Genomic DNA, 15,082 nt, shown 5'->3' on the forward strand with positions numbered 1-15,082 from the left:
TTGAAGGAAATTTGAAACTGCTGGCTAAGGCTAAGTGTAAATTTGGTAAGATTGTAATTCACGTCGGCAGTAATGACACCCGGTTACGCCAATCGGAGCTCACTAAAATTAACATTGAATCGGTGTGTAACTTTGCAAAAACAATGTCGGACTCTGTAGTTTTCTCTGGGCACCTCCCCAATCGGACCGGGAGTGACATGTTTAGCCGCATGTTCTTCTTGAATTGCTGGCTGTCTGAGTGGTGTCCAAAAAATGAGGTGGGCTTCATAGATAATTGGCAAAGTTTCTGGGGAAAACCTGGTCTTGTTAGGAGAGACGGCATCCATCCCACTTTGGATGGAGCAGCTCTCATTTCTAGAAATCTGGCCAATTTTCTTAAATCCTCCAAACCGTGACTATCCAGGGTTGGGACCAGGAAGCAGAGTTGTAGTCTTACACACCTCTCTGCAGCTTCTCTCCCCCTGCCATCCCCTCATTACCCCATCCCCGTAGAGACGGTGCCTGCTCCCAGACCACCAATAACCAGCAAAAATCTATTTAAGCATAAAAATTCAAAAAGAAAAAATAATATAGCACCTTCAACTGCACCACAGACTAAAACAGTTAAATGTGGTCTATTAAACATTAGGTCTCTCTCTTCTAAGTCCCTGTTAGTAAATGATATAATAATTGATCAACATATTGATTTATTCTGTCTTACAGAAACCTGGTTACAGCAGGATGAATATGTTAGTTTAAATGAGTCAACACCCCCGAGTCACACTAACTGCCAGAATGCTCGTAGCACGGGCCGAGGCGGAGGATTAGCAGCAATCTTCCATTCCAGCTTATTAATTAATCAAAAACCCAGACAGAGCTTTAATTCATTTGAAAGCTTGACTCTTAGTCTTGTCCATCCAAATTGAAAGTCCCAAAAACCAGTTTTATTTGTTGTTATCTATCATCCTCCTGGTCGTTACTGTGAGTTTCTCTGTGAATTTTCAGACCTTTTGTCTGACTTAGTGCTTAGCTCAGATAAGATAATTATATTGGGCGATTTTAACATCAACACAGATGCTGAGAATGACAGCCTCAACACTGCATTTAATCTATTATTAAACTCAATTGGCTTTGCTCAAAATGTAAATGAGTCCACCCACCACTTTAATCATATCTTAGATCTTGTTCTGACTTATGGTATGGAAATTGAAGACTTAACAGTATTCCCTGAAAACTCCCTTCTGTCTGATCATTTCTTAATAACATTTACATTTACTCTGATGGACTACCCAGCAGTGGGGAATAAGTTTCATTACACTAGAAGTCTTTCAGAAAGCGCTGTAACTAGGTTTAAGGATATGATTCCTTCTTTATGTTCTCTAATGCCATATACCAACACAGTGCAGAGTAGCTACCTAAACTCTGTAAGTGTGATAGAGTATCTCGTCAATAGTTTTACATCCTCATTGAAGACAACTTTGGATGCTGTAGCTCCTCTGAAAAAGAGAGCTTTAAATCAGAAGTGCCTGACTCCGTGGTATAACTCACAAACTCGCAGCTTAAAGCAGATAACCCGTACGTTGGAGAGGAAATGGTGTCTCACTAATTTAGAAGATCTTCACTTAGCCTGGAAAAAGAGTCTGTTGCTCTATAAAAGCCCTCCGTAAAGCTAGGACATCTTACTACTCATCACTAATTGAAGAAAATAAGAACAACCCCATGTTTCTTTTCAGCACTGTAGCCAGGCTGACAAAGAGTCAGAGCTCTATTGAGCCGAGTATTCTTTTAACTTTAACTAGTAATGACTTCATGACTTTTTTTTGCTAATAAAATTTTAACTATTAGAGAAAAAATTACTCATAACCATCCCAAAGACGTATCGTTATCTTTGGCTGCTTTCAGTGATGCCGGTATTTGGTTAGAAAAAAATCTTCTTCTTACTTATAAGGTTTTGAATAATCAGGTCCCATCTTATCTTAGGGACCTCGTAGTACCATATCACCCCAATAGAGCGCTTCGCTCTCAGACTGCAGGCTTACTTGTAGTTCCTAGGGTTTGTAAGAGTAGAATGGGAGGCAGAGCCTTCAGCTTTCAGGCTCCTCTCCTGTGGAACCAGCTCCCAATTCAGATCAGGGAGACAGACACCCTCTCTACTTTTAAGATTAGGTTTAAAACTTTCCTTTTTGCTAAAGCTTATAGTTAGGACTGGATCAGGTGACCCTGAACCATCCCTTAGTTATGCTGCTATAGACGTAGACTGCTGGGGGGTTCCCATGATGCACTGTTTCCTTCTCTTTTTGCTCTGTATGCACCACTCTGCATTTAATCATTAGTGATCGATCTCTGCTCCCCTCCACAGCATGTCTTTTTCCTGGTTCTCTCCCTCAGCCCCAACCAGTCCCAGCAGAAGACTGCCCCTCCCTGAGCCTGGTTCTGCTGGAGGTTTCTTCCTGTTAAAAGGGAGTTTTTCCTTCCCACTGTAGCCAAGTGCTTGCTCACAGGGGGTCGTTTTGACCGTTGGGGTTTTACATAATTATTGTATGGCCTTGCCTTACAATATAAAGCGCCTTGGGGCAACTGTTTGTTGTGATTTGGCGCTATATAAAAAAAATTGATTGATTGATTGATTGACTCTTTCTCTCAGATTGTTCTGTCTGAGTTATTTTCATTAGTTACTTCATCCAAACCATCAACATGTCTATTAGACCCCATTCCTACCAGGCTGCTCAAGGAAGCCCTACCATTATTTAATGCTTCGATCTTAAATATGATCAATCTATCTTTATTAGTTGGCTATGTACCACAGGCTTTTAAGGTGGCAGTAATTAAACCATTACTTAAAAAGCCATCACTTGACCCAGCTATCTTAGCTAATTATAGGCCAATCTCCAACCTTCCTTTTCTCTCAAAAATTCTTGAAAGGGTAGTTGTAAAACAGCTAACTGATCATCTGCAGAGGAATGGTCTATTTGAAGAGTTTCAGTCAGGTTTTAGAATTCATCATAGTGCAGAAACAGCATTAGTGAAGGTTACAAATGATCTTCTTATGGCCTCAGACAGTGGACTCATCTCTGTGCTTGTTCTGTTAGACCTCAGTGCTGCTTTTGATACTGTTGACCATAAAATTTTATTACAGAGATTAGAGCATGCCATAGGTATTAAAGGCACTGCGCTGCGGTGGTTTGAATCATATTTATCTAATAGATTACAATTTGTTCATGTAAATGGGGAATCTTCTCACAGACTAAGGTTAATTATGGAGTTCCACAAGGTTCTGTGCTAGGACCAATTTTATTCACTTTTTACATGCTTCCCTTAGGCAGTATTATTAGACAGCATTGCTTAAATTTTCATTGTTACGCAGATGATACCCAGCTTTATCTGTCCATGAAGCCAGAGGACACACACCAATTAGCTAAACTGCAGGATTGTCTTACAGACATAAAGACATGGATGACCTCTAATTTCCTGCTTTTAAACTCAGATAAAACTGAAGTTATTGTACTTGGCCCCACAAATCTTAGAAACATGGTGTCTAACCAGATCCTTACTCTGGATGGCATTACCCTGACCTCTAGTAATACTGTGAGAAATATTGGAGTCATTTTTGATCAGGATATGTCATTCAAAGCCCATATTAAACAAATATGTAGGACTGCTTTTTTGCATTTACGCAATATCTCTAAAATCAGAAAGGTCTTGTCTCAGAGTGATGCTGAAAAACTAATTCATGCATTTATTTCCTCTAGGCTGGACTATTGTAATTCATTATTATCAGGTTGTCCTAAAAGTTCCCTGAAAAGCCTTCAGTTAATTCAAAATGCTGCAGCTAGAGTACTAACGGGGACTAGAAGGAGAGAGCATATCTCACCCATATTGGCCTCTCTTCTTTGGCTTCCTGTTAATTCTAGAATAGAATTTAAAATTCTTCTTCTTACTTATAAGGTTTTGAATAATCAGGTCCCATCTTATCTTAGGGACCTCATAGTACCATATCACCCCAATAGAGCGCTTCGCTCTCAGACTGCAGGCTTACTTGTAGTTCCTAGGGTTTGTAAGAGTAGAATGGGAGGCAGAGCCTTCAGCTTTCAGGCTCCTCTCCTGTGGAACCAGCTCCCAATTCGGATCAGGGAGACAGACACCCTCTCTACTTTTAAGATTAGGCTTAAAACTTTCCTTTTTGCTAAAGCTTATAGTTAGGGCTGGATCAGGTGACCCTGAACCATCCCTTAGTTATGCTGCTATAGACTTAGACTGCTGGGGGGTTCCCATGATGCACTGAGTGTTTCTTTCTCTTTTTGCTCTGTATGCACCACTCTGCATTTAATCATTAGTGATTGATCTCTGCTCCCCACCACAGCATGTCTTTTTCCTGGTTCTCTCCCTCAGCCCCAACCAGTCCCAGCAGAAGACTGCCCCTCCCTGAGCCTGGTTCTGCTGGAGGTTTCTTCCTGTTAAAAAGGAGTTTTTCCTTCCCACTGTCACCAAGTGCTTGCTCACAGGGGGTCGTTTTGACCGTTGGGGTTTTTACGTAATTATTGTATGGCCTTGCCTTATAATATAAAGCGCCTTGGGGCAACTGTTTGTTGTGATTTGGCGCTATATAAATAAAATTGATTGATTGATTGATTGACTATCACAGATTTAGACTGGTTTGTGAACAATATTTGAGGGAAATGGTGATATTGTGTATGTGGAAAAAGTTTTAGATCTTTGAGTTCATCTCGTACAAAATGGGAGCAAAACCAAAAGTGTTGCGTTTATATTTTTGTTGAGTGTATATATTATATATATATATATATATATATTACTCACTATTATCTGTGTTGTCAAGATGAGGTTGTTTATAATTTCCGTAAATTTGTAAACATAACACAAATTTGTCACCTTCACTCATGATTTAGTCTAGATGACAAAATAAGGCACCTTAACACTTGCAAGAATTTAATTTCCTCACTGGCACGCAATCTGACATGCCATTGAGTAAACTGGTTGTTAACCCGTGTAAACTGCACATGAACTGTGCGCGGCTGTGAGCCAGTAAGCAAAGAAAACTTTCAAATGTTCAAAACCTGGCACGCATTCTTTTTGTGTACTAGTCGTGAACATTGCCCAACCTATTCAAAAACACTGTCACTGCTTGTCAACGTGTCTCATTGCAGCAGCGCATCTGAACAATTACAAAGAGATGTTACTCTATCTGTAAAATTATGTTTATTATAGATGTATCTACCTCATAAGAAGGAATGAAACTGTTTTACTAATCCATCACAATATATATATTATCAATAATCACCTTTAAGACAATTCCAAATGCATTCTCCACTGCACGATGTGCACAAGAGAAGCTGTAACTTCTCTGTGATCCTGGGAGCGATGACAGATGGTTTCATCGGCCAAGTTATGAGAGCAAATGCATCACTGGCTATGAATTGACTATTTTATATAATGTGGCATCAAATGGGACAAAGCACAGCATCCAGTGGGACAAAACGGGTCGCATTGGCAAGATGAATTGCACAGCAGTGTATGGATCAAACTCATGCAAGTGTCAAGGTGCATAGACACTCACTAATCCAGTAGTTTTATGTAATTTGTCCTTTATTTTGTTCTGCAACATAGACATAGATACAACCCTAATTCCAGTGAAGTTGGGACATTGTGTAAAATGTAAATAAAAACAGAATGCAATGATTTGCAAATCCCCTTCAACATATATTCGATTGAATGCACCACAATGACAAGATATTTAATGTTCAAACTGATAAACTTTATTGTTTTGTGCAAATATTTGCTAATTTTGAAATGGATGCCTGCAACACGTTTCAAAAAAGCTGGGACGGTGGTATGTTTACCACTGTGTTACATCATCTTTCCTTCTAACAACACTCAACAAGCTTTGTGACATGAATTGTGAGTGTCATGATTGGGTATAAAAAGAGCATCCCCAAAAGGCTCAGCCGTTCACAAGCAAAGATGAGGATCACCACTTTGTCAACAACTGCATGAAAAACTAGTCCAGCAGTTTAAGAGCAATGTTTCTCAAAATTCAATTGCAAGGAATTTAGGGATTCCATCATCTACAGTCCATAATATAATCAGAAAATTCAGAGAATCTGGAGAAATTTCTACATGTAAGCGGCAAGGCCTAAAACCAACATTGAATGCCCGTGACCTTTGATCCCTCAGGCGGCACAGCATTAAAAAATGACATCATTGTGTAAAGGATCTTACCGCGTGGGCTCAGGAACACTTCAGAAAACCATTGTCAGTGAACACAGTTTGTCGCTACATCTACAAGTGCAAGTTAAAACTCTACCATGCAAAGCGAAAGCCATACATCAACAACATCCAGAAACGCCGCTGCCTTCTCTGGGCCTGAGCTCATTTGAAATGGACAGACATAAAGTGGAAAAGTGTGCTGTGGTCTGATGAGTCCACATTTCAAATTGTTTTTGGAAATCATGAACGTTGTGTCCTCCGGACAAAAAAAGGAAAAAGACCATCCAGATTGTTACCAGTGCAAAGTTCAAAAGCCAGCATCTGTGATGGTATAGGGGTGTGTTAGTGTTCATGGCATGGGCAACTTACACATCTGTGATGGCACCATCAATGCTGAAAGGTACATCTAGGTTTTGGAGCAACACAAGCTGTCATCCAAGCAAGGTCTTTTTCAGGGACGTCCCTGCTTATTTCAGCAAGACAATGCCAAGTCACATTCTGCACGTGTTACAGCAGCGTGGCTTCTTAGTAAAAGAGTGCGGGTACTAGACTGGCCTGCCTGCAGTCCAGACCTGCCATCTATTGAAAATGTGTGACACATTATGAAGCGCAGAATTGTACAATGGACACCCCGGACTGTTGAACAACTGAAGTCGTACATCAAGCAAGAATGGGAAAGAATTCCATCTACAAAGCTTCAACAATTAATGTCCTCAGTTCCCAAATGCTTAAGAAGGAATGGTGATGTAACACAGTGGTAAACATACCACTGTCCCAGCTTTTTTGAAACATGTTGCAGGAATCCATTTCAAAATGAGCAAATATTTGCTCAAGTTTATCAGTTTGAACATTAAATATCTTGTCTTTGTGGTGTATTCAACTGAATATAGGTTGAAGAGGATTTGCAGATCATTGTATTCTGTTTTTATTTACATTTTACACAACGTCCCAACTTCATTGGAATTGGGGTTGTACAAAGGAACACAAAATATCATGTCATTGAAAGAGCTGGATTGATATGACACATATGAACTGGCACACGGGAAATATAACACATTTATTTTGTGTTTTTGTATTTATTCCAATCCTTTGTGTTACAATCCTGCCAGTGCGGTGTAGTCGTTTGGCCTGTAGTGATGATGTGTGAGGGTACAGTGGTGTGTTCTCTGCAGATTCTTGTCCCTGCTAACCCCATGGACATGTACGGTAATCAGGGAATGCCCCAGCAAGGTCTGCCCATCAGCAACTCCTGCCCCGCCAACCTGTCCAACATCAAAAGGGAATACTCCGGTGAGCGCCACAGCCACGCCACCCACTGCCGCAGACCCCACGCCAACATGCACTGACACACATTGTCACTGGCCTAGCTGCTGGTTTCAAAACTTTGAAATTACACTACTGCATCCAACACTGTACTGAAAGAGGTTTTACTCTCCAGGCCTTTTGGGTACGGGCGGCCTTGATCGGCTCTTTTGTAATTGGTCTAATTGCTTGTAAAGTTTCTGTGTGACTGCGTGTCGTCGACACTGCTGCTTATTATCTGAACAAGTTAATGAGTGTGTGTGTGTGCATTCTGGACATTGTGATATTGAAACCATTCTTTTTTTTATCACACAGTCTCACAATCACCAGCCATCATGCACATGCTGGATAAATCTGGATCCTGTGGCAAATTTGACAACTATCAACGGCCTGAAGGCTTCCCAGTGGGTACGTCTGCTTATTTCCATTCAAAATCTCAAAATTAGCTGTTCTTGTAATTTTCCTTTGTTCCTGTAAAGTTGTTGCTCACTCAGATGTCTTTTTCCAGAGGCTGAAGTGAGAGCTCTGGCAAAGGAAAGACAGAAGAAGGATAACCACAATTTGAGTGAGTGTGAACTTCTTAATTAGAGGTGCTTCTGAAATGCAGACGTGGTTATTTGTGATATTATTAATTGTAAAATTAATAAATAATCCATACAATTGTCACTTGCTGTGATTTCAGTTTATTGCAATAATTGATGAAAAACGAAACAAAGAAATCATTATAAACTTTGATGCTGGTCCATTTTGTCCAAGACAGTTAGTTTTTATGTTTTCGGTCGCGTTTGTTTGTTTGTCTGTCTGTCTGTTTGTCAGCAGGATAACTCAAAAGGCTTTGAATGGATTTTGATGAAATTTTGTGGAGTGGTTGGAAATGACAATAGGAACAAGTGATTCAATTTTAGTGGTGATCCCGATCACCATCCGGATCCCGATGCTAACGCGTTAGCATGTCTATGGCATTTTCAATGTTAAAAGTTAGCATTAAGCAGTTGCAGCTGTCATCACGTTCGGGTGCATTTGTTTTCAAATTGTAATATTTCTTAAATTTATTTCTGTTTATAGAAATTTTGTGGAGTAGTTGGAAATGACAACAGTGACCCTATGGCCTTGTTTAGACAAGTGTTTCAGAAATGTTAAAAAATTCATATATTTGCAGTTTAGTTGAATAATAAATTGAATTTTGTCTCTTATTTTTTTTTTTTTTTGTCTGTAAGCACATGCAATATCAATATCAGTGCTCAGATGACAGCAGCTTCTGGGAAAGGTGCAAGTTGCAATAAACTGTGATGCCAAGCGCTAAGGATACATGCTATCCAGTCACAGCAGATGAAACTTTTTTTTACTACTGAGCAAACATCATTGTTAGACTTTTTTAGGTTCAATGATTCCACAGCGTGTATGTGTTATGGCGTCAGTGACCCCATGGCCTTGGCGGAGGTTTGCACTCTCTGAGTGCTTCTAGTTTTATGTAATATATTTCTCTCCTGTTTTTCTTGTGTAGTTGAGAGAAGACGACGGTTTAACATCAACGATCGAATCAAAGAATTGGGGACCTTAATTCCCCAATTAAGTCGAATGACCCGTGAGTTAATTCATACTTTTTTCTTTTACAAATTCCTGTTTGAATTTTTGCTTATTTTATTTATATCCAAAACATGGCTCACCAATACATCTATTGAGTTAGTTATTTGGCTCTACATTCATATCGACTGGAGAGGCCTGGAAAATATTACATTTACTTGTGTAAAGATTACCAACAGACTTCCACTATCACAATGAAAGACTTTGTTTTATAAAATAACAATAATAATAATAATAAATAAAAAAAAACCAACCTTTAAAGAATGCCCAGCTGAATACATATAAAAACACAAAAGCATTTCCTGTTGATATATATATATATATATATATATATATATATATATATATATATATATATATATATATATATATATATATACACACTCAACAAAAATATAAACGCAACACTTTTGGTTTTGCTCCCATTTTGTATGAGATGAACTCAAAGATCTAAAACTTTTTCCACATACACAATATCACCATTTCCCTCAAATATTGTTCACAAACCAGTCTAAATCTGTGATAGTGAGCACTTCTCCTTTGCTGAGATAATCCATCCCACCTCACAGGTGTGCCATATCAAGATGCTGATTAGACACCATGATTAGTGCACAGGTGTGCCTTAGACTGTCCACAATAAAAGGCCACTCTGAAAGGTGCAGTTTTGTTTTATTGGGGGGGGGGGATACCAGTCAGTATCTGGTGTGACCACCATTTGCCTCATGCAGTGCAACACATCTCCTTCGCATAGAGTTGATCAGGTTGTCAACTGTGCCCTATGGAATGTTGGTCCACTCCTCTTCAATGGCTGTGCGAAGTTGCTGGTTGACATTCCTGCTGTCAGCATGCCAATTGCACGCTCCCTGAAATCTTGCGACATCTGTGGCATTGTGCTGTGTGATAAAACTGCACCTTTCAGAGTGGCCTTTTAATGTGGGCAGTCTAAGGCACACCTGTGCACTAATCATGGTGTCTAATCAGCATCTTGATATGGCACACCTGTGAGGTTGGATGGATTATCTCAGCAAAGGAGAAGTGCTCATTATCACAGATTTAGACTGGTTTGTGAACAATATTTGAGGGAAATGGTGATATAGTGTATGTGGAAAAAGTTTTAGATCTTTGAGTTCATCTCATACAAAATGGGAGCAAAACCAAAAGTGTTGCGTTTATATTTTTGTTGAGTGTAAGTTTCCAATGTCCTAACCTGCATGCAAACTCCACACAGAAATCAATCCCACAATCTTCTTGCTGTGAAACAACAGTGCTAACCACTAAGCCAGCATGCTGCCCTTAACTGGAGTCCACCTGGGGTAAATTCAGTTGATTGGACATAATTTGGAAAGGCACACACCTGTCTACATATACGGTCCCACAGTTGACAGTGCATGTCAGAGCACAAACCAAGCATGAAGTCAAAGGAATTGTCTGTAGGCCTCCGAGACAGGATTGTCTTGAGGAACAAATCTGGGGAAGGATACAGAAACATTTCTGCTGCTTTGAAGGTCCCAGTGAGCAGAGTGACTTCCATCATCTGTAAAGGGAAGAAGTTCAGATCCACAAGGACTCTTCTTAGAGCTAGCCGCCCGTCTAAACTGAGCAATCGGGGAGAAGGACCTTAGTCAGGGAGGTGACCAAGAACCCGATGGTCACTCTGTCAGAGCTTCAGCATTCCTCTGTGGAGAGAGGAGAACCTTTCAGAAGGACAACTATGTCTGCAGCAATGCACCAATCAGGCTTGTATGGTAGAGTGGCCAGACGGAAGCCACTCCTTAGAAGCCACCTGGAGTTTGCCAGAACACACCCGAAGGACTCTCGGACCATGAGAAACAAAATTCTCTGGCCTGAGGAGACAAACATGAACTCTTTGGCTGGAATGCCAAAAAGTTCATGTTTGGAGGAAACTAGGCACCATCCCTACAGTGATGCAATGTTTCACTGTAGGGATGGTGGTTTTGCTTGGTGGGTGTAGGTGCCAGATCTTTAGGCCTACAATTAAAAATTACACCATGTTCATCAGGCCAAGGGACAATTTGGGAGTACTTTTAAGCAGATCTGTCCAAATTAATCTTTCAGTATCTCCTTGTGCATCAGGAAGGGTATCTGACGTAAAATGTGTCAAATCAACAAGCTAACCCTGCTGGATGACCCTGCACAGAACAGAAGCCAAAAGAATCTAATTTAGTTTCTTAACCCAGGATGAGTCCTGGAGACACACACATCCTCCTACCTTCCTCATAAAACAAAGGTTGTTTTCTTTGCAGGGAAGGTGGAAGGCCTCAGTTTACTGGGAAGCAAAGGTCATTGTGTTCATGGACTGCTTTTAAAAACACCAAACCATAAACCAAGAGTACAATACCAGTTTGCTGATGCAGCTAAGGGAAAGCTATCAACTGCCCAAGAAAGGGGTCTTGTTTTTTCAAGATAATGCCCCAGTTCACAAGTCGGTGGTTGCCATGGCTGGTGTGAACAACTGTGGATTCTGCCACCCAGCCTGTTCTCATATTTGACATCATCTCAGACCTGTTTGCAAACATTAAAAAAAAAAAAATCCTCAGGATGTCAGCACACCAATAACCATGTCTGCTGCTGAAGACGTTTGTGACCATCAGGATGAAACCTTCTACTTTTAAGGCAATTGAAGCACTGCAGCCTTGCAGGAAGATGTGCTTGGATCTCAATGGGTACGGTGTAGAAAAATAACCTACACAAGGACACAAGGGCATCATGGTTATTTTCTGAACTTTAAAACAGATGTTGGTATTGATCTGTCAGTTGTACAGTATAAGAGGATTTGAAGTTTAACTTTGAAGACCAAATGAGATCCATTGAACTTTGACACCCTGTTGCATAGCTTAAAGGGCACATCTCACTCCAGTTAACGCTGTCTTTTAAAATATCATATACCAGATTATAAATAATTAATTCCAGAGCTTTAACTTGTGCGAGTCCTGATAAAGTTGATAAAACTAAAATAGGCCAGCGTCTGAAAAATGCACAACAGACTGACAGCTATTTTGATCCATAATCACGATGTAACGTCAGGCACGGACTGTTACCTGTCTGAAACTCACTCCACCTATGTCCACAAATGGAAAGAATAGATTCCGTGGTTAGATCCATGTTTTGAAGACCATTCTCTTACTGTGGTAGGCAAAACAAACAAAAAACCTCACTTTCCTTGTCAAACTGTTATCTTTTTTGGAAAATCTGGCCACCTAATAAAGATCACTAGTCATGTGACTACATCCCCCTAAAAGACACATTTTATCCATCTTGACGTGTGCACTTTCAGACTCCACAAAAACCCCTGATTTCACACTATAGAAAATTCAGATTTTCCCATTTGTTTCAATAGAGATCCTCGAGGGGCGTTACCGTACATGATATCATCAAAGTCCACATTCCTCACTGCTTCATCTTTCTGAGCATTTATCAGCAGCAGGTGAAATCAGGCTTAATGTCCCATGTTTATGACTTAATTTGGTGCATATGGCACTAAAATTAAAATGCAATACATCAATATTTTCCTAATTCTTTATTTATTAAGAATAGTCAGCTCATTTAACATTTTATTATTGAGTGATATGCACTTAAAGCATGACTCAAAATTAAATTTTAAGTGTGTTTATTAAATTAATTTCACATGACATCAGTGTTTAAACTTACATGTAAGAAGGAATTATGATATATTTGAGACCCATGCTGTTGGATGCCTACGATATTTACAAGAGAAGGTGAGTTTGGGACGCACTGATAATTGGAATAAAATGGGTTTGGTGTTGGGTTCGGTGCATCCTTGGGAAACATTACCCCTTTCAGCTCCACACAAATGCCACCTAAAAAATGAAAAGAAAAAAGAAGAATTCTGTTCAGAAAGTATTTATTTGGTGCTATAAAAATGTATACTTGTCTGCCTTGCATCCTAAAGACATTCTTAGACCCCTCTGTATACCGGAATGAGCTATATGATCCCAAAGATGCCTTTGGGGGAATCGCCTCTTTAATACAATATATTATTTTAACTCTATCCAGTCTACTATGCAGTACATCAGGACAAGTCTAGGAGTGTGTATATATCTTGGCATCCACCATTGGTTCTCATTGGCACCCATTCAGGCAGATCAACTGTCCATCCTCAGCTCCCAGAAGTAGGCAACGATCTTCTGCAGCCATGGGATACAGTATGTGGGCATCCCCTTGACCTCATCCAGTTCCTGCCGTCCTCTGCACTGACCTCACATTCCCTCACGCTGCAAGTATTCACTATGTCACATGGGTATTAATCCAATAATTGTGCATACTTTGAATGGCATTCTAAATTATGCAAAAAAAACAAAACAGTTTCCTCCATTATTTTCCACATAATACATAAATAGCTTGACCTGAAGAAAAGTGTGCCAAATCAACATGCAGATCCACCTTGGATTTGCTGTGGCGACCCCGAGTGCAAACAAGGGAGCAGCCGAAGGGACTTACTATGCATAAGGAGGTCAAGGGGTCAAGGTGACCTACACTAGAATTATAGTGTGACAAATGCTTGCTGCATGCATGTTTTCATATTTTAGTCACTTTTTATTGTTTGAAACATGAGCTATTATTGTAAGCCTGCATAAAAAAATCATAGTAGACACAGTTTGAGGAATGACACCATCTGGTGGTTGTACTTGTACATGAGATTATGATTTTTCCCCCTTCCCCAAACAATATGAGTTGTGCATGAGGTCAGATCAGGCACTGATACCAAGCGTGGCTGCATCCTTCTCTGCACTACAGAGCCACCTTGAGGCCTGGATGGCAACTGCCCAGGCAGAAAACTGGTCCATTCCAACCTACTGAAAGTAGCAGTAGCTGCTGCAGACAGGTGAAATGTCTGTGTCCTTTTGACATGTTCCAGTAGCTGGTGTCCTCAACAATGAGCCACGTGCATGCATCAGAGTTTCCCTGAGTATAACCTCAAATCATAAAAAGTTGGAGCACTATGGAAAATGAAAAAACAAACAAATAAGCACCCCCCCCACACACACAAATGAACGAATGAACAACCAACCAACCAACCAAACCAAACAAAACAAACAGCAGTGATTCTGACATATGAAGCCATGATATTTCGGAGCTGATTTACTAAGGGCCCTGTCCCACTGGGGAGAGGATTAATTGCGCATGAATTGAGTATACAAATCGCGGGCGTTCGTTGTTGTCCGCAACAAAAATGGCCAAAAATGACAAATGTCCCAGTATGAATTACGGATATATTAATAATATATAGTGAATATATGATGAACAATCACGGTTATATAACGCATGTAGTGAGGAAACTGATCCGACACATTGAGATTATCACGGCAGTATTATGGGTGTATTATGAATGCATCGCACACGTGTTGCGCGTGCACAGCATCTGCATTGCAGTCATAAAACAAGCGCACTCGGGCCGTCGGCATCACTATTCACACCAACAATACAGCCTCTGGAGCATTTGCTGGGCTTGGACAAGTTGATCACAGAGTTAATGTTCATTTTGTCATGTGAGGGTTAACTGTTCATGAGTTTGGGAAGCGGGAGGGGGGAAGCCGCTCGGGGTGTGAGATGGTGTTTTTTTTTTTTTTGAGTGAGTTGTGGCTAAACAGCAACTCTTCCTTTTGTTGGTGTTAAATAAAAGTCCTGGATTGCAGCAGCTATTACGTATTTGTGGATTTACACAGCCGGACTGGCACTGACTGGAAGTATGTCGCTTTCTGCCACATATAGTACTTTGGGTTTACGTGACGTGTTTGTTATGCATTCACAGATTGTCCGCAAATCAGCTGCAAAGCAGATGTAATAACAACGCTTTATTCATGGCTAATTTGTATGCATTTGCTACAACATATTTTAGTTTGTGATGTGGACATGATGGGCATGATATATAATTGTTTTACACACTGTCCCAGTCCGCTGCCAAGCCGCAAATCCCCGTCAGTTGCGGATATCAGCGGTTGATGGCAGATATACA

The 15,082-nt window shown here is 40.3% G+C and overlaps 1 protein-coding gene across 1 annotated transcript; it reads left to right on the forward strand.

The window, feature by feature from the left end:
• The first annotated feature begins 7,340 nt into the window (after nt 1-7,340).
• LOC117511496 (microphthalmia-associated transcription factor-like) lies at nt 7,341-11,704 on the forward strand. The gene is made up of 5 exons (XM_034171513.1): nt 7,341-7,491; nt 7,819-7,911; nt 8,012-8,068; nt 9,008-9,088; nt 11,700-11,704. Exons 1-5 carry the CDS (start codon nt 7,341-7,343, stop codon nt 11,702-11,704), a joined length of 387 nt encoding a protein of 128 aa, XP_034027404.1.
• The last annotated feature ends 3,378 nt before the right edge of the window (nt 11,705-15,082 follow it).

This window comes from Thalassophryne amazonica, chromosome 6 (genome assembly GCF_902500255.1).
Source record: "Thalassophryne amazonica chromosome 6, fThaAma1.1, whole genome shotgun sequence".
NCBI classification, from domain to species: Eukaryota; Metazoa; Chordata; class Actinopteri; order Batrachoidiformes; family Batrachoididae; genus Thalassophryne; species Thalassophryne amazonica.

Bases quoted from the DNA above. Each gene is read 5' to 3' on its own strand.
- LOC117511496 (XM_034171513.1), top strand. From the start codon at position 7,341: ATGTGTGAGGGTACAGTGGTGTGTTCTCTGCAGATTCTTGTCCCTGCT. The intron at 7,912-8,011 runs GTACGTCTGCTT...GTCTTTTTCCAG, and splicing joins GCCTGAAGGCTTCCCAGTGG to AGGCTGAAGTGAGAGCTCTG. The intron at 8,069-9,007 runs GTGAGTGTGAAC...TTTCTTGTGTAG, and splicing joins GAAGGATAACCACAATTTGA to TTGAGAGAAGACGACGGTTT.